Here is a 20,434-nt window from a genome sequence, read left to right as displayed (position 1 = left end):
TTAGAATGAAGAAACGGAAAAACTAAAGATAGGAAGTTTAGAAAGGAGAGACTTATGCCTCACTCTGTCGGGTTGATTTGAAGATGTTTGGAGCCTTGGTAAATTTTCCACCAGAATCTTTGAGAGAGAAAGACCAGAGGCTATTAATATAGGAGAGAAGACACAAGTAGATCTCGTTCTGTGAAAGCCGTATTGGTGATCAGAAAGAAGAAATGGGATTATAGATGCTTGAGAAAGTAAGAATCATGGAAAAATTCAAAAGAATTTGGAGATGGTGGAAGTGAGAGAAATGGGGAGATGGTTGGAAGGAGTGAGCTGTATGTACCTACCTATCGTAGGTCCGATGATCAGAAGACTACATCCCTCCATAAGGGAAGAAACTCCGAACATGGCTGCCAAGTTCTCTATGCCCAGGTACTGTATCATGACTAAAGTGTGGAAGGTGGTGGCAGCACCAATACTGTGGCCGGAGGCCGCTAATGCCACAGTTATCCACGTGAGGTCCGTCACGAAGGAAAACACTGAGGGAAGAAAACATAATACAATTTGCTTTATGTATGAACTGATCATCTGAGCATCATTACATGGTTAATATGATGCTGGGTCATCAAGAGTTTAAGAGAGTGTATTGAAATCATCAGCTGTGTGAGTGTGAATTTGTGTGTGTTAGAGGATGACAGCATGCACTGTATAGTACGAGTTTGTGTGTGTTAGATCATGGCAACATTCACTGTATAAGACATGCAGTGCGCATGTGCTAGATCATGACAATATGAACTGGATAACACAAGTAGTGCATGGTGTGTTACTACGTGGCATCATGCACTGTAGAACACACAAGATGTGTGTATTAGATCATGGCAGGATCCATTATATAACACAAGTAGTACGTGAGTTAGATAATCGTCAGTGTGAGCTGTGTAATTACAAGATGTACGGGTGTCAGATTATGGCAGGATGCACTTTGTAACGTACGTTGTGTGTGTGTGTGTGTTTGATCATGGGAACGTGAACTGTATAACGCGAATTGTGTTGGGTTAGATCATGGCAAGATGTGATGTATAACAAATGCAGAGTGCGTATCTACACCAGGGCAGCGTGTGCTGTATAACAATAATATTATGAATGGTAGATCATAGCAGCTGGCACGATATAACAGTTGTTGTTGTGTCTTACATCATAGCAGTGTGCAGTGTATATAACAAGTAGTGTATTTATTCAACTTATCAGTAATTTTCCACTTGTAATTACGTGTTTTTTTTGTACGGGAGGCTGTTGTGCAACTTCTGTTTGCTGTTTGCATATACCATGTGTTCAGCCTTTTTATCCCATTCATCCATCACTCTTATACAAGGAAAGTGCTGTTTTGAATCTCTCTTAATTTCATGTTGTCCTCTGGTTGTTCTATTCCTACAACTCTCGTTGAACTGTTCAGTGTCTATGTCATCAGTATATTTCAAAAACAGAAGTAGTGCTCAGGTCACCTTTCATTCTTCCGTCTTCTAAGACGTACAAATGTAAAGCCTTTGGCCTTGCCCTGAAACTTAGCTGCTTTAATTCTGGTATTATTTTGTTGATTTTCTTTGGACTTTCTCTATTGACTACCTTGTGCTTCCTTAGATGTGGCGATCAAACTTGAGAAAGATACTTCAGTTTTGGTCTCATGTACCAAAGGATATGAACAGCTTTGTTTAATATATCTTTTTCCATGAATTTGAATGCATTTCTATTTTACCAGCAGATGGAAGGCCTCCTTCACTATCGTCCAAAGGAGGAACTCATTCGTCACGTTAGGAACGATGTCGACTCCCAGGTCCGTCTCACACACAGCTTGTTTCTTGCTAGATAATAATTACATCGAGATCTTCTCTCACTGTGACCCGACTCATTACTTTGAATTCACTCAAGTTGGTCGTCATAAAACATGTGTCAGAGCAACTATGAACTCGGTCCAAGTCCCCTTTTAAGCTGATGCAGTTCTCATCTCTCTCCACTTCCCTCATGACCTTTGCATCATCTGCAAACTCATTCAGGTTGGAGTCCTTTCTTCTTTTGAGTCATTTATATATACATCAAAAAGAATAATGATCCCAGAACTAAACCCTATGGTACTCCGCTGGGGGTCTTAACCTATTGTGTGTGTTTGTGTGTGTGTGTGTGTGTGTGTGTGTGTGTGTGTGTGTGTGTGTGTGTGTGTGTGTGTGTGTGTGTGTGTGTGTGTGTGTGTGTGTGTGTGTGTGTGTGTGTGTGTGTGTGCGTGAATGTGTGTGTGTGTGTGTGTCTCTGTGTGTGTGTGTCTCTGTGTGTGTGTGTGTGTGTGTGTGTGTGTGTGTGTGTGTGTGTGTGTGTGTGTGTGTAGATAATATGAGAGCAGAGTGATGTACAAAGATGTAAGTTTATTATCATCTTCCGTCTTCTGACATGATAAGATAATCTAGTCACAGTATAAAAAGAAACATTATTTTACAAGAAATTGTGAACATAGTGACTGCACCTCTAATATGAGCACAACAAAAGCTGATGTACCTTACCAAGTATCGCGGATCCCATGACGACACAACCAGACATTATACAGAGGCGCTTGTCGAACCTCTTCCAGTCAGATAAAGGAGAGACGATAAGGCGGGTCGCCAGGTTACAGATGCCCATCACAGATATGCACCAGGCGGAGTCTTGTAGGCTGTGGCCTTCTGACTCCATCACGAATGGCACCATCATTATAAAGTTGTAGTAGCTGCTAAAAATGAGCGTGTTGGCTAGAGAAATAATGAACACACGACTTGAACGTAAAATACCCACATCAGATTTAGTTTTGTGCGCCACGCGCACCAGGATTATCCACAGTGTCTTGATCACGCCCAAACACCTGTTACCCTTATACCCTTCCTTGTTGTCAGGAGGAGCACAGTTCGTGTCTGAAACAATATTTCCAGACAAGATATTTGAAATCACTGACTCTTGTGAACATTCACTCACCCGGTGACTTGTATCACGTCGCGTTCTCTTGACTTTCACTTGATCTGCAACAGCCAGCCAGTCTGATTCCTCTTTGGTTCCTTCATGTTGAGGGACGACGTCCAGCAGATTCATCGACTCCTGAGGATCATCACTGCCTCCTTTTTGTGGTATCAAAGGCGCAAGACTTTCTGGAGGCTGGTCTGTCTTCCGACGAGGCTTCATGTGCCACTCAACAGGATGGAACAAGGAGACGGCCACAAACCCATTCATTAACATAGCACCATATATGAGAGCTCCACCCTTGTAGCCGTAATTGTCCAGTAAGTAATGAACAAATGGAGGAATGAAGATGTGTCCCAAGCAGATCCCTGCCATCAAGAAAGTGTTAGCCAAGCCACGTCGTCGATCAAAGTACAGTGGAAGTATAATGAAGGACATCCCAATCACCAGACCCATACCAAGACCTGCGAGTAAATGAGACGTGACAGTTACCTCTTTAGCAAGCCATCTGATGCCACCTCAAGGCGTAAACCGAAAAAAGTTGATTTATATGTGTACATTAATGTCCATAATGGAAACTAATACTGACACTGGCTTAACACGGATTCTAGCAATTTTAAACATTACTATTGATCCAGTTTCATATTTTCCAGGTACATATGGTACAAGATGATGAAACACAAGAATGGAAATGGTAATGAATAATCAGGAACTTAAGATCCCAAAGGAGACATGAACGGTATTGTACTAAAAGCTTAAAGAAGTTCTCAGTCAATGTAAAGTAAGATTCTTATGTATTCTCTGTCTACTTCATATTACTCGTCAGTGAGATTCATGTCTGTATCAGCTCTCATTTTCATCTTGACCTGCTTCTCTATTCACAGTCCGTAGTGATGCCTGTGGTAGCTGCCATCTGCTGACGTATCGTCTCTTACATGATCTTCCTCTCGCTTCCCTTCACTTATCTGACCTTTACCTATGCAATTATTACTTTTCTTCCTTTAATAACCATTAATCATATGCTCTAAATGTATATACTATCGTAATGTAGTTAGATACAAAATGCTTCAGGCAATACTTTATCGATACTGTTGTAATATGCTTGCACAACACAGAAAGTCATACTGTCCTTAGAAATTATTGCTAGTTCGCCAGGAATACTGAAAAACAGCGTTCAATTGCAAGAGGCCGAATCCCAGACTATCTATTGCCAGTCTGAGTATCCTAGGGTTCACTCCCACCTATTGCTCTGCCTCTTCTCCATCAAAGTCGGATGTCATTTAAGGTAGGTTTCGTATGATGATTATGTGGCAACAAATTAGCTTAAGTATTCTGTTTATACCAATTCTGGTGAGGCCGATTTACTCACCAGAGCATGCATACATATAGTACATATCCGTCAGTGTATTTAGGAGCTGTGATATCTATCAGTCACCTAAGGTATATAGTGGTGTCCATATCACAACCACTCACCTGATAGGAGAGAGTGAGAAAAGAAAAGAAATTCGGCTGATGGTGAGAAGGCAGAGAGGATAACTGAAAATGACGACATGAACACTCCAATGTAGCCAATTCTTCTCCAGCCAAACTTCATCGCCAGAGGACGGATTAGTGGCGCTTCGAGATCTCTAACAAAAATCTGAATATTGAAGACCCAGGAGGTACCAACAGAAGACGTGCCTTTCTCCAGAAGGTAGCCAGAAAAAAGGACTCCAAAGAACGAATCGACAGACAGGTACAGCATCTGGAAAAAGAGTGAACATTTTGTGCTACATATCCAAAGTGTTCATTAACATATATTTGTGGGTTCACGAACACATTCCAGGAATATTGGTGTTCCTAACAGTGTCAAGGAGAGATCACCAATCATACATCTGCAGATCGATGAACTCGACCGTTGATTTTACTCAACGAAAGCATGGAAAGGAATGATGACGTCACTTAACACAACGCCCCTCAGACCTAAAGCAGCGTGCACTCATTGGTTATGCCAACAACAACATTCAGGAAGGTATTAAGAATATATGGTGTGGGAGGAAAGTTGTTAGAAGCAGTGAAAAGTTTTTATCGAGGATGTAAGGCATGTGTACGTGTAGGAAGAGAGGAAAGTGATTGGTTCTCAGTGAATGTAGGTTTGCGGCAGGGGTGTGTGATGTCTCCATGGTTGTTTAATTTGTTTATGGATGGGGTTGTTAGGGAGGTAAATGCAAGAGTTTTGGAAAGAGGGGCAAGTATGAAGTCTGTTGGGGATGAGAGAGCTTGGGAAGTGAGTCAGTTGTTGTTCGCTGATGATACAGCGCTGGTGGCTGATTCATGTGAGAAACTGCAGAAGCTGGTGACTGAGTTTGGAAAAGTGTGTGGAAGAAGAAAGTTAAGAGTAAATGTGAATAAGAGCAAGGTTATTAGGTACAGTAGGGTTGAGGGTCAAGTCAATTGGGAGGTGAGTTTGAATGGAGAAAAACTGGAGGAAGTGAAGTGTTTTAGATATCTGGGAGTGGATCTGGCAGCGGATGGAACCATGGAAGCGGAAGTGGATCATAGGGTGTGGGAGGGGGCGAGAATCCTGGGGGCCTTGAAGAATGTGTGGAAGTCGAGAACATTATCTCGGAAAGCAAAAATGGGTATGCTTGAAGGAATAGTGGTTCCAACAATGTTGAATGGTTGCGAGGCGTGGGCTATGGATAGAGTTGTGCGCAGGAGGATGGATGTGCTGGAAATGAGATGTTTGAGGACAATGTGTGGTGTGAGGTGGTTTGATCGAGTGAGTAACGTAAGGGTAAGAGAGATGTGTGGAAATAAAAAGAGCGTGGTTGAGAGAGCAGAAGAGGGTGTTTTGAAGTGGTTTGGGCACATGGAGAGGATGAGTGAGGAAAGATTGACTAAGAGGATATATGTGTCGGAGGTGGAGGGAACAAGGAGAAGAGGGAGACCAAATTGGAGGTGGAAAGATGTAGTGAAAAAGATTTTGTGTGATCGGGGCCTGAACATGCAGGAGGGTGAAAGGAGGGCAAGGAATAGAGTGAATTGGAGCGATGTGGTATACCGGGGTTGACGTGCTGTCAGTGGATTGAAGCAAGGCATGTGAAGCGTCTGGGGTAAACCATGGAAAGCTGTGTAGGTATGTATATTTGCGTGTGTGGACGTATGTATATACATGTGTATGGGGGGGGGGTTGGGCCATTTCTTTCGTCTGTTTCCTTGCGCTACCTCGCAAACGCGGGAGACAGCGACGAAGTATAATAAATAAATAAAAAAAAAAATATATATATTTTTTTTTTTTTTTTTTTTTTCCAAAAGAAGGAACAGAGAAGGGGGCCAGGTGAGGATATTCCCTCAAAGGCCCAGTCCTCTGTTCTTAGCGCTACCTCGCTAATGCGGGAAATGGAGAATAGTATGAAAAAAAAAAAAAAAATATACATATATATATATATATTTATTTATTTATTCTGCTTTGTTGCTGTTTCCCGCGTGTGCAAGGTAGCGCAAGGAAACAGACGAAAGAAATGGCCCAACCCACCCCCATACACATGTATATACATACACGTCCACACACGACAATATACATACCTATACATCTCAATGTACACATACATATACACACACAGACACATACATATATACCCATGAACACAATTCACACTGTCTGCCTTTATTCTTTCCCATCGCCACCTCGCCACACATGGAATACCATCCCCCTCCCCTCTTATGTGTGCAAGGTAGCGCTAGGAAGAGACAACAAAGGCCCAATTCGTTCACACTCAGTCTCTAGCTATCATGCAATAATGCCCGAAACCACAGCTCCTTTCCACATCCAGCCCCACACAACTTTCCATGGTTTACCCCAGACGCTTCACATACCCTGATTCAATCCAATGACAGCACGTCAACCCCGGTATACCATATCGATCCAATTCACTCTACTCCTTGCCCGCCTTTCACCCTCCTGCATGTTCAGGCCCCGATCACTCAAAATCTTTTTCACTCCATCTTTCCACCTCCAATTTGGTCTACCACTTCTCCTCGTTCCCTCCACCTCCGACACATATATCCTCTTGGTCAATCTTTCCTCACTCATTCTCTCCATGTGCCCAAACCATTTCAAAACACCCTCTTCTGCTCTCTCAACCACGCTCTTTTTATTTCCACACATCTCTCTTACCCTTACATTACTTACTCGATCAAACCACCTTACACCACACATTGTCCTCAAACATCTCAAATCCAGCACATCCACCCTCCTGCGCACAACTCTATCCATAGCCCACGCCTCGCAACCATACAACATTGTTGGAACCACTATTCCTTCAAACATACCCATTTTTGCTTTCCGAGATAATGTTCTCGACTTCCACACATTCTTCAAGGCTCCCAGGATTCTCGCCCCCTCCCCCTCCTTATGATTCACTTCCGCTTCCATGGTTCCATCCGCTGCCAGATCCACTCCCAGATATCTAAAACACTTTAATTCCTCCAGTTTTTCTCCATACAAACTTACCTCCCAATTGACTTGACCCTCAACCCTACTGTACCTAATAACCTTGCTCTTATTCACATTTACTCTTAACATTCTTCTTTCACACACTTTACCAAACTCAGTCACCAGCTTCTGCAGTTTCTCACATGAATCAGCCACCAGCGCTGTATCATCAGCGAACAACAACTGACTCACTTCCCAAGCTCTCTCATCCCAACTGACTTCATACTTGCCACTCTTTCCAAAACTCTTGCATTCACCTCCCTAACAACCCTATCCATAAACAAATTAAACAACCATGGAGACATCAAACACCCCTGCCGCAAACCTACATTCACTGAGAACCAGTCACTTTACTCTCTTCCTACACGTACACATGCCTTACATCCTCGATAAAAACTTTTCACTGCTTCTAACAACTTGCCTCCCACTTCATATTTTCTTAATACCTTCCACAGAGCATCTCTATCAACTCTGTCATATGCCTTCTCCAGATCCATAAAAGCTACATACAAATCCATTTGCTATTCTAAGTATTTCTCACATACATTCTTCAAAGCAAACACCTGATCCACACATCCTCTACCACTTCTGAAACCACAATGCTCTTCCCCATTCTGATGCTTTGTACATGCCTTCACGCTCTCAATGAATACCCTCTCATATAATTTCCTAGGAATACTCAACAAACTTATACCTCTGTAATTTGAGCACTCACACTTATCCCCTTTGTCTTTGTACAATGGCACTATTCACGCATTCCGCCAATTCTCAGGCACCTCACCATGAGTCATACATACATTGAATAACCTTACCAACCAGTCAACAATACAGTCACCCCGTTTTTTAATAGATTCCACCGCAATACCATCCAAACCTGCTGCCTTGCCGGCTTTCATCTTCCGCAAAGCTTTTACTACCTCTTCTCCGTTTACAAAATAATTTTCCCTACCCCTCTCACTTTGCACACCACCTCGACCAAAACACCCTATATCTGCCACGCTATCATCAAACACATTCAAAAACCTTCAAAATACTCACTCCATCTTCTCACATCACCACTACTTGTTATCACCTCCCCATTAGCGCCCTTCACTGAAGTTCCCATTTGCTCCCTTGTCTTAAGGACTTTATTTACCTCCTTCCATATATTTTCTTTTTTTTCTTTTTTTTTTGCTTTGTCGCTGTCTCCCGCGTTTGCGAGGTAGCGCAAGGAAACAGACGAAAGAAATGGCCCAACCCACCCCCATACACATGCCTTGATTCAATCCACTGACAGCACGTCAACCCCGGTATACCACATCGATTCAATTCACTCTATTCTTTGCCCTCCTTTCACCCTCCTGCATGTTCAAGCCCCGATCACACAAAATCTTTTTCACTCCATCTTTCCACCTCCAATTTGGTCTCCCTCTTCTCCTCGTTCCCTCCACCTCCGACACATATATCCTCTTGGTCAATCTTTCCTCACTCATTCTCTCCATTTGACCAAACCATTTCAAAACACCCTCTTCTGCTCTCTCAACCAAGCTCTTTTTATTTCCACACATCTCTCTTACCCTTGCGTTACTTACTCGATCAAACCACCACACACCACACATTATCCTCAAACATCTCATTTCCAACACATCCATCCTCCTGCGTACAACTCTATCCATAGTCCACGCCTCGCAACCATACAACATTGTTGGAACCACTATTCCTTCAAAAATACCCATTTTTGCTTTCCGAGATAATGTTCTCGACTTCCACAATTCTTCAAGGCTCCCAGAATTTTCGCCCCAGAATTTACCTTGAAAATACTCACTCCATCTCCTTATCACATCACCACTACTTGTTATCACCTCCCCATTTGCGCCCTTCACTGAAGTTCCCATTTGCTCCCTTGTCTTACGCACTTTATTTACCTCCTTCCAGAACATCTTTTTATTCTCCCTAAAATTCAATGATACTCTCTCACCCCAACTCTCATTTGCCCTTTTTTTCACCTCTTGCACCTTTCTCTTGACCTCCTGTCTCTTTCTTTTATACGTCTCCCACTCAATTTCATTTTTTCCCTGCAAAAATCGCCCAAATGCCTCTCTCTTCTCTTTCACTAATACTCTTACTTCTTCATCCCACCACTCACTACCCTTTCTAATCAACCCACCTCCCAATCTTCTCATGCCACAAGCATCTTTTGCGCAATCCATCAATGATTCTCTAAATACATCCCATTCCTCCCCCACTCCCCTTACTTCCATTCTTCTCACCTTTTTCCATTCTGTATTCAGTCTCTCCTGGTACTTCCTCACACAAGTCTCCTTCCCAAGCTCACTTACTCTCACCACCCTCTTCACGCCAACATTCACTCTTCTTTTCTGAAAACCCATACAAATCTTCACCTTAGCCTCCACAAGATAATGATCAGACATCCCTCCAGTTGCACCTCTCAGCACATTAACATCCAAAAGTCTCTCTTTCGCGCGCCTGTCAATTAACACGTAATCCAATAACGCTCTCTGGCCATCTCTCCTACTTACATAAGTATACTTATATATATCTCGCTTTTTAAACCAGGTATTCCCAATCATCAGTCCTTTTTCAGCACATAAATCTACAAGCTCTTCACCATTTCCATTTACAACACTGAACACCCCATGTATACCAATTTTTCCCTCAACTGCTACATTACTCACCTTTGCATTCAAATCACCCAACACTATAACCCGGTCTCGTGCATCAAAACCACTAACACACTCATTCAGCTGCTCCCAAAACACTTGCCTCTCATGATCTTTCTTCTCATGCCCAGGTGCATATGCACCAATAATCACCCATCTCTCTCCATCAACTTTCAGTTTTACCCATATTAATCGAGAATTTACTTTCTTACATTCTATCATATACTTCCACAACTCCTGTTTCAGGAGTACTGCTACTCCTTCCCTTGCTCTTGTCCTCTCTCTAACCCCTGACTTTACTCCCAAGACATTCCCAAACCACTCTTCCCCTTTACCCTTGAGCTTCGTTTCACTCAGAGCCAAAACATCCAGGTTCCTTTCCTCAAACATACTACCTATCTCTCCTTTTTTCACATCTTGGTTACATCCACACACATTTAGGCACCCCAATCTGAGCCTTCGAGGAGGATGAGCACTCCCCGCGTGACTCCTTCTTCTGTTTCCCATTTTAGAAAGTTAAAAAAAATACAAGGAGGGGAGGATTTCTGGCCCCCCGCTCCCGTCCCCTCTAGTCGCTTTCTACGACACGCGAGGAATGCATGGGAAGTATTCTTTCACCCTTATCCCCAGGGATAATATACGTATATATATATACACATACACACACATACACACACACACGCACATATACACACACACACACATACATATATATACATGTGAAAAATGTAAGAAACAATTTGAAAAACTGAAACTTCTAGCTTGAATTGAGATGAAAAAATGAATGTCACATAATGGTTCAACCTCTGGCTATGGAAAGGATATGTTTAATTTATTTACACAAACGTCAGTGGTAGTTCTCATCAATTTAACCACTGTATCAATAAGCTTCCATTATCTAAGCTGCATTTTTTCCAATTTCACTATTTTCTTGTCAAAGCACTATGTATGAAAACTATCACTCCAGTAACACAACTATAAACATCTACTTCCCCTTTAAAAAAAGTTCTGTGTTGCAATGGTCCTTCCATATATATATATATATATATATATATATATATATATATATATATATATATATATATATATATATATATATATATATATATATACATATATATATATATATATACATATATATATATATATATATATATATATATATATATATATATATATATATATGTATATATATATATATATATATATATATATATATATATATATATGTATATATATATATATATATATATATATATATATATATATATATATATATATATATATATATATATATATATATATATATATATATATATATGTATATATATATATATATACAATTCTTTTTCCTTTATTTTTGCTTTGTCGCTGTCTCCCGCGTTTGCGAGGTAGCGCAAGGAAACAGACGAAAGAAATGGCCCAACCCACCCCCATACACATGTATATAAATATACGTCCACACACGCAAATATACATACCTACACAGCTTTCCATGGTTTACCCCAGACGCTTCATATGTCCTGATTCAATCCACTGACAGCACGTCAATCCCGGTATACCACATAGATCCAATTCACTCTAATCCTTGCCCGCCTTTCACCCTCCTGCATGTTCAGGCCTCCATCACACAAAATCTTTTTCATCCCATCTTTCCACCTCCAATTTGGTCTCCCACTTCTCCTCGTTCCCTCCACCTACGACACACATATCCTCTTTGTCAATCTTTCCTCACTCATTCACTCCATGTGCCCAAACCATTTCAAAACACCCTCTTCTGCTCTCTCAACCACGCTCTTTTTATTTCCACACATCTCTCTTACCCTTACGTTACTTACTCGATCAAACCACCTCACACCACACATTGTCCTCAAACATCTCATTTCCAGCACATCCACCCTCCTGCGCACAACTCTATCCATAGCCCACGCCTCGCAACCATACAAAATTGTTGGAACCACTATTCCTTCAAACATACCCATTTTTGCTTTCCGAGATAATGTTCTCGACTTCCACACATTCTTCAAGGCTCCCAGGATTTTCGCCCCCTCCCTCACCCTATGATCCACTTCCGCTTCCATGGTTCCATCCGCTGCCAGATCCACTCCCAGATATCTAAAACACTTTACTTCCTCCAGTTTTTCTCCATTCAAACTTACCTCCCAATTGATTTGAACCTCATCCTTACTGTACCTAATAACATTGCTCTTATTCACATTTACTCTTAACTTTCTTCTTTCACACACTTTACGAAACTCAGTCACCAGCTTCTGCAGTTTCTCATATGAATCAGCCACCAGCGTTGTATCATCAGCGAACAACAACTTACTTCCCAAGCTCTCTCATCCACAACAGACTTTATACTTGCCCCTCTTTCCAAAACTCTTGCATTCACCTCCCTAACAGCCACATCCATAAACAAATTAAACAACCATGGAGACATCACACACCCCTGCCGCAAACCTTCATTCACTGAGAACCAATCACTTTCCTCTCTTCCTACACGTACACATGCCTTACATCCTCGATAAAAACTTTTCACTGCTTCTAACAACTTGCCTCCCACACCATATATTCTTAATACCTTCAACAGAGCATCTCTATCAACTCTATCATATGCCTTCTCCAGATCCATAAATGCTACATACAAATCCATTTGCTTTTCTAAGTATATCTCACATACATTCTGCAAAGCAAACACCTGATCCACACATCCTCTACCACTTCTGAAACCACACTGCTCTTCCCCAATCTGATGCTCTGTACATGCCTTCACCCTCTCAATCAATACCCTCCCATATAATTTCCTAGGAATACTCAACAAACTTATACCTCTGAAATTTGAGCACTCACTCTTATCCCCTTTGCCTTTGTACAATGGCACTATGCACGCATTCCGCCAATCCTCAGGCACCTCACCATGAGTCATACATACATTAAATAACCTTACCAATCAGTCAATAATACAGTCACCACCTTTTCAAATAAATTCCACTGCAGCACCATCCAAACCTGCTGCCTTGCCGGCTTTCATCTTCCGCAAAGCTTTTACTACCTCTTCTCTGTTTACCAAATCATTTTCCCTAACCCTCTCACTTTGCACACCACCTCGACCAAAACACCCTATATCTGCCACTCTATCATCAAACACATTGAACAAACCTTCAAAATACTCACTCCATCTCTTTCTCACATCACCACTACTTGTTATTACCTCCCCATTTACGCCCTTCACTGAAGTTCCCATTTGCTCCCTTGTCTTACGCACTTTATTTACCTCCTTCCAGAACATCTTCTATATATATATATTTTTTTTTTCTTTTTTTTTTGTCGCTGTCTCCCGCGTTTGCGAGGTAGCGCAAGGAAACAGACGAAAGAAATGGCCCAACCCACCCCATACAAATGTATATACATACGTCCACACACGCAATATAAATACCTACACAGCTTTCCATGGTTTACCCCAGACGCTTCACATGCCTTGATTCAATCCACTGACAGCACGTCAACCCCGGTATACCACATCGCTCCAATTCACTCTATTCCTTGCCCTCCTTTCACCCTCCTACGTGTTCAGGCCCCGATCACACAAAATCTTTTGCACTCCATCTTTCCACCTCCAATTTGGTCTCCCTCTTCTCCTCGTTCCCTCCACCTCCGACACATATATCCTCTTTGTCAATCTTTCCTCACTCATTCTCTCCATGTGCCCAAACCATTTCAAAACACCCTCTTCTGCTCTCTCAACCACGCTCTTTTTATTTCCACACATCTCTCTTACCCTTACGTTACTTACTCGATCAAACCACCTCACACCACACATTGTCCTCAAACATCTCATTTCCAGCACATCCATCCTCCTGCGCACAACTCTATCCATAGCCCACGCCTCGCAACCATACAACATTGTTGGAACCACTATTCCTTCAAACATACCCATTTTTGCTTTCCGAGATAATGTTCTCGACTTCCACACATTCTTCAAGGCTCCCAGAATTTTCGCCCCCTCCCCCACCCTATGATCCACTTCCGCTTCCATGTTTCCATCCGCTGCCAGATCCACTCCCAGATATCTAAAACACTTCACTTCCTCCAGTTTTTCTCCATTCAAACTCACCTCCCAATTGACTTGACCCTCAACCCTACTGTACCTAATAACCTTGCTCTTATTCACATTTACTCTTAACTTTCTTCTTTCACACACTTTACCAAACTCAGTCACCAGCTTCTGCAGTTTCTCACATGAATCAGCCACCAGCGTTGTATCATCAGCGAACAACAACTGACTCACTTCCCAAGCTCTCTCATCCCCAACAGACTTCATACTTGCCCCTCTTTCCAAAACTCTTGCATTCACCTCCCTAACAACCCCATCCATAAACAAATTAAACAACCATGGAGACATCACACACCCCTGCCGCAAACCTACATTCACTGAGAACCAATCACTTTCCTCTCTTCCTACACGTACACACACACACATATATATATATATATATATATATATATATATATATATATATATATATATATATATATATATATATATATAGATATATATATATCTTATATATATATATATATATATATATATATATATATATATATATATCTATATATATATATATATATATATATATATATATATATATATATATATATATATATATATATATATATACACATATAAGCAAACAGACGAAAGAATGGCCTAACCCACCCACGCACACATGTTTATACATATACGTCCACACACGCAAATATACATACCTATACATCCCAACGTATACATATATATACACAGAGATATATGTTTTTATACACATGTACACACAACAAAAAAACTATCGCGCAGAGGGGGTCTGAAGACGTCTGTAATGATCACTGACCTACCTGTTGTACCTTGCCGGCATGGTTGGTTTACGTGCCTGGAAGCCACAGGTTTCCAGAGTCCTATGCTAGACCCATGTAAGTTACGTGCCACAAGAGCGGCATTATATTATTAACAATAAGATTACATTATACAAGGCAGTACGAACCCCTACTTTTGAATTGGTGTGTGTAATATAGCTGTGAGACACACAGAGCTATATGCGGCAACCCCCGCATGTGGTAGCTGCAGCATACCTCAATGTGATGCCAGGTAAACACAATAGCTTCATATTGTATAGGTGTAATTTGGGAAGAATATGTTTTACTATTGATATTGTATTATTCTATAGCACATCTGGGTTCGTGGCAGTCCATAAAGGTTATACTACACCGTCATTTCGTGTCCATGCAGGAAATGTAATGAGACATGCGATATATCTTTGAAACAATGAAACAGCGCGGGTATAGTTCACTGCGAGCCAATGTCGAAAGGTTGTTTTTGTGGTATATCTAATTTTACCATGGAGACCTCACAAGCGACACGTGAAGCTAGTCTACAGCTTCATAATGAGGGCTACAGCGACTCTGAAACTGGGAGACGTCTTGGTATTCACAGGTCAACCGTAGCACGATGGATTCGCCGACAGGCAGAGTTGGGCAACACAGACAACAGGCATCGGCGTGAGCGCCCACGTTGCACAACCCCGGAAGATGATCAGGTAATGATGTTGCATATATAGGTATACTGGACCACTTGATGTTATGGAAACAACCACATCACATGTTATATTTGCAATATGTCATCCTTTCCCTAGGCCATAGCAGCTGTCATTGCTGCTCACGCCCCCTTCACGCCCGCTAGCAACATTCGGGATACTCTTGGTCTGCAGTGCACCCCTCAAACTGTCCGAAACAGACATCACTCTGAGGGGCTACGTGGTCGCATACCAGCAACAAAACCTGTGTTAAGTGAGGCAAAAATGGAGAGCAGGGTGGAGTATGCGTTGGAGTATGCGGACAAGCCACATCAGTTTTGGGAGAACGTCATCTTTTGTGATGAAAAAACCTTCTGCAGCGATGGTCCCCCTGCAAACAAACATGTTTGGCGGCATCCTAACACCAGGTTAGCTCTTTCTCTGTCTGTCTCTCTCAGAAACACACACACACACACACACACACACACACACACACACACACACAGAGGTTATGCTATATAACATATTTTCCATTTTATAATGACAATTTATGGTGAGGCCAACATGAACAACGTTCCGGAAGTGCTTTGAAACCAGGGTGCCACGGCCACCACAGTCGTTTGCTGCTTGAAACGTCCTGTTGTGCTGCAGTATTACATTTGAGTTATGCACAGTCATTATTTTTTAAGTGAATAACAGTGATCATGATCACTTTATACGGCATAGGTAAATACTGTAGCAATAATCTCCATTTACGATGTGATATCATAATAGATAATTATTATATATTAAGTTAGTTAATATTTTCTAATTTACTTAGTTATTATCTTAATCTATATGCAGCAAAAGTTGCACTAATATGATTAAGACACACGTGTCTTATGTAATTTTATACATTTTATATAACCAGATACGAGACACAACATGTGGTGGGTAGCAGGAGGAGTGGGCGCGTCAGTGCAGAACTATTTGGTTGGATCCATCCATGATGCTGGTGTCGGTGAGTTGGTGGATGTCGGGCCTGGCCAGTTGACCGGACCTAGATATGTTGAGATACTGGAGGAGGTCCTGCTACCTTCAGTGGGGGCTATGCTGTTTCCAAAGCCGGAGCCATTTTACCTCGTCCAAGATAACAGGCCAGTTCACACATCCAGGGCTGTAAAGGCGTGGTATGCTCGCCATCCACGTATAACAGTGTTGCCACATCCTGCAAAATCGCCTGATCTCAACCCGATAGAGCACGTATGGGCGGCCATGCAGAAAGGCATGCCTGACCGACAACATCGATGTCGTGCTACATACGTAAATGATGCTTTACAAGCATGGGAACATCTACGAAGCCCTTCTGGTAGGAACTCAACGCAGACGTTAGTGGCATCCAAGCCTCGAAGGCTCAATGAAGTGTTGGCAACGGGAGAAGGTTATACCAAGTATTGAAATAATAAAATCTACAGTCAAAGATTACTTTCTTAACCTCCAACAACATGTCTATGGTCATGTTATGTAGAAATCTGATTTTCACTGTTAAAGGGAAGTTAACTAATGCAGATCCATGAAAAGAGTCATTACTTTTCATGTTGGTTTACTAAATACTATGATGTGGTGCCAGGTTTGTGACATACTGTTATCAGTCACACAGGTGATACTGCATATTACGTGAGGTTGCTGATTAATCTAAACCAGCAGACAGATAAATCACCACCGGTATGAAGCAGGGTGTCGTAGTTACCAAGTAGTATATTATTTTACACCACGAATTTGACACTTTGCAAGAGATAATGATTACTGCAATATGCCTTACTGTGCAGAATATTACATTTACATGCTCAATTTACGTATCCCATCTACTGTACTATATACGGAAGGATATATCGTTGCCATTAGATAGATGAGGACATCCACGGGCAGGGACATCAGGGCTACCACCATCTCACAGGAAAATGTTGACTGTTCCATTATTCCACGTCTGGTGCGTCATTTTGTTCCGTACAAAAAACGCGCGATAGATTTTTTGCTGTGTGTACATAATTCATACTGTCTGCCTTTATTCATTCCCATCGCCACCCCGCCAGACATGAAATAAAAACACCCTTCCCCCTCATGTGTGCGAGGTAGCGCTAGGATAAGACGACAAAGGCCACATTCATTCACACTCAGTCTCTAGCTGTCATGTAATAATGCACCGAAACCACATCTCCCTCTCCACATCCAGGCCCCAAAGATCTTCCCATGGCTTACCCCAGACGCTTCACATTCCATGGTTCAATCCATTGATAACACGTCGACCCCGGTATAACACATCGTTCCAATTCACTATATTCCTTGCACGTCTTTCACCCTCCTGCAAGTTCACGCCCCGATCACTCAAAATCTTTTTCATTCTATCTTTCCACCTCCAATTTGGTCTCCCTCTTCTCCTACTTCCCTCCACCTCTGACACATATATCCTCTTGGTCAATCTTTCCTCACTCATTCTCTCCATGTGACCAAACCTTTTCAAAACACCATCTTCTGCTCTTTCCACCACACTCTTTTTATTACCACAAATCTCTCTTACCCTATTATTACTTACTCGATCAAACCACCTCACGCCACATATTGTCCTCAAACATCTCATTTCCAGCACATCCACCCTCCTGCGCACAACTCTATCCATAGCCCACGCCTCGCAAACATATAACATTGTTGGAACCACTATTTCTTCAAACATACCCATTTTTGCTTTCCGAGACAATGTTCTCGACTTCCACACATTCTTCAATGCACCCAAAACTTTCGCCCCCTCCCCCACCCTATGATTCTATTTCGCTTCCATGGTTCCATCCGCTGCCAAATCCACTCCCAGATATCTAAAGCACCTCAATCCTCCAGTTTTTCTCCATACAAACTTACCTCCCAATTAACTTGTCTCTCAACCCTAATGTACCTAGTAACCTTGCTCTTATTCACGTTTACTTTCAGCTTTCTTCTTTGACACACTTTACCAAACTCAGTCACCAGCTTCTGCAGTTTCTCACACGAATCAGCCACCAGCGCTGTATCATCAGCGAACAACAACTGACTCACCTCCCAGGCTCTCTCATCCACAAAAGACTGCGTAATTACCAATCTCTCCAAAACTCTTGCATTCACCTCCCTAACAACCCCATCGATAAACAAATTAAACAACCAAGGAGAAATCACACACCCCTGCCGCAAACCTACATTCACTGAGAACCAATCACCTTCCTCACTTCTTGCACGTGCACATACCTTACACCCTTGATAAAAATTTTTCACTGCTTCTAAAAACATGCCTCCCACACCATATATTCTTAATACCTTCCACAGAGCATCTCTATCAACTCTATCATATGCCTTCTCCAGATTCATGAACGCTACAAACAAATCCATTTGCTTTTCTAAGTATTTCTCACATACATTTTTCAAAGCAAACACCTGATCCTCACATCCTCTACCATTTCTGAAACCACACTGCTGTTCGCCAATCTGATGCTCTGTATATGCCTTCACCCTCTCAATCAATACCCTCCCATATAATTTACCAGGAGTACTCAACAAACTTATGCCTCTGTAATTTGAGCACTCACTTTTATCCCCTTTGCCTTTGTACAATTTCATTATGCAAGCATTCCGCCAATCCGGAGGCACCTCACCATGAGTCATACATACATTAAATAACCTTACCAACCAGTCAACTATACAGCCACCCCACTTTTTAGTAAATTCCACTGCAATACCATCCAAACAAGCTGCCTTGCCGGCTTTCATCTTCGGCAAAGCTTTTACAACCTCTTCTCTGTTTACCAAATCATTCTCCCTAACCCTCTCGCTTTGCACACCACCTCGACCAAAACACCCTATATCCGCAGCTCTATCATCAAACATTTTCAACAAACCTTCGAAATACTCACTCCATCTCTTTCTCACATCACCACTACTTGTTATCAACTCCCCATTAGCCCCTTCACTGAATTTCCCATTGATTCCCTTGTGTTACGCACTTCATTTACCGACTTCCAGAGCATCTTTTTATTCTCCCTAAAATTTAATGATACTCTCTCACCTCAACTCTCATTTGCTCTCTCTTTCACCTCATACACCTTTCTCTTGACCTCCTGCCTCTTTCCCTTATACATCTCCCGTTAATTTGCATTATATCCTTGCAAAAATCGTCCAGATGCCTCTCTCTTCTCTTTCACTATGAATCTTACTTCTTCATCCCACCACTGACTACCCGTCGTAATCTGCCTACCTCCCACGCTTCTCATACCACAAACATCTTTTGCGCAAGCCATCACTGCTTCCCTAAATAAATTCCATTCCTCCCCCACTCCCCTTATGCCCTTTGTTCTCAACTTTTTCCATTCTGTACTAATTCTTTCTTGGTACTTCCTCACACACACACAAAGTTATGTCTATATATATATATATATATATATATATATATATATATATATATTTTTGCTTTGTCGCTCTCTCCCGCGTTTGCGAGGTAGCGCAAGGAAACAGACGAAAGAAATGGCCCAACCCACCCCCATACACATGTATATACATACGTCCACACACGCAAATATACATACCTACACAACTTTCCATGGTTTACCCCAGACGCTTCAGATGCCTTGATTCAATCTACTGACAGCACGTCAACCCCGGTATACCACATCGCTCCAATTCACTCTATTCCTTGCCCTCCTTTCACCCTCCTGCATGTTCAGGCCCCGATCACACAAAATCTTTTTCACTCCATCCTTCCGCCTCCAATTTGG

General features: G+C 41.9%; 1 protein-coding gene across 1 annotated transcript in view; it reads right to left on the bottom strand.

Annotated features, from left to right (window-relative positions):
* Positions 1-329: 329 nt before the first annotated feature.
* Positions 330-20,434, bottom strand: part of LOC139748521 (monocarboxylate transporter 9-like) — a gene marked incomplete at its 3' end in the record, with an annotated part of 51,653 nt that continues 31,548 nt past the window's right edge. Inside the window, exons 3-5 of the mRNA XM_071661585.1 lie at positions 4,432-4,702; positions 2,532-3,422; positions 330-521 (exon numbers count right to left, since the gene is read on the bottom strand). Of these exons, the coding sequence (XP_071517686.1) occupies positions 330-521; positions 2,532-3,422; positions 4,432-4,702 (1,354 nt within the window). The remainder of the gene's footprint in view (positions 522-2,531; positions 3,423-4,431; positions 4,703-20,434) is intronic.

This window comes from Panulirus ornatus, unplaced genomic scaffold, assembly GCF_036320965.1.
Source record: "Panulirus ornatus isolate Po-2019 unplaced genomic scaffold, ASM3632096v1 CTG_5919_pilon, whole genome shotgun sequence".
Taxonomy (NCBI): domain Eukaryota; kingdom Metazoa; phylum Arthropoda; class Malacostraca; order Decapoda; family Palinuridae; genus Panulirus; species Panulirus ornatus.
This window is presented reverse-complemented; position numbering and strand designations above follow the sequence as displayed.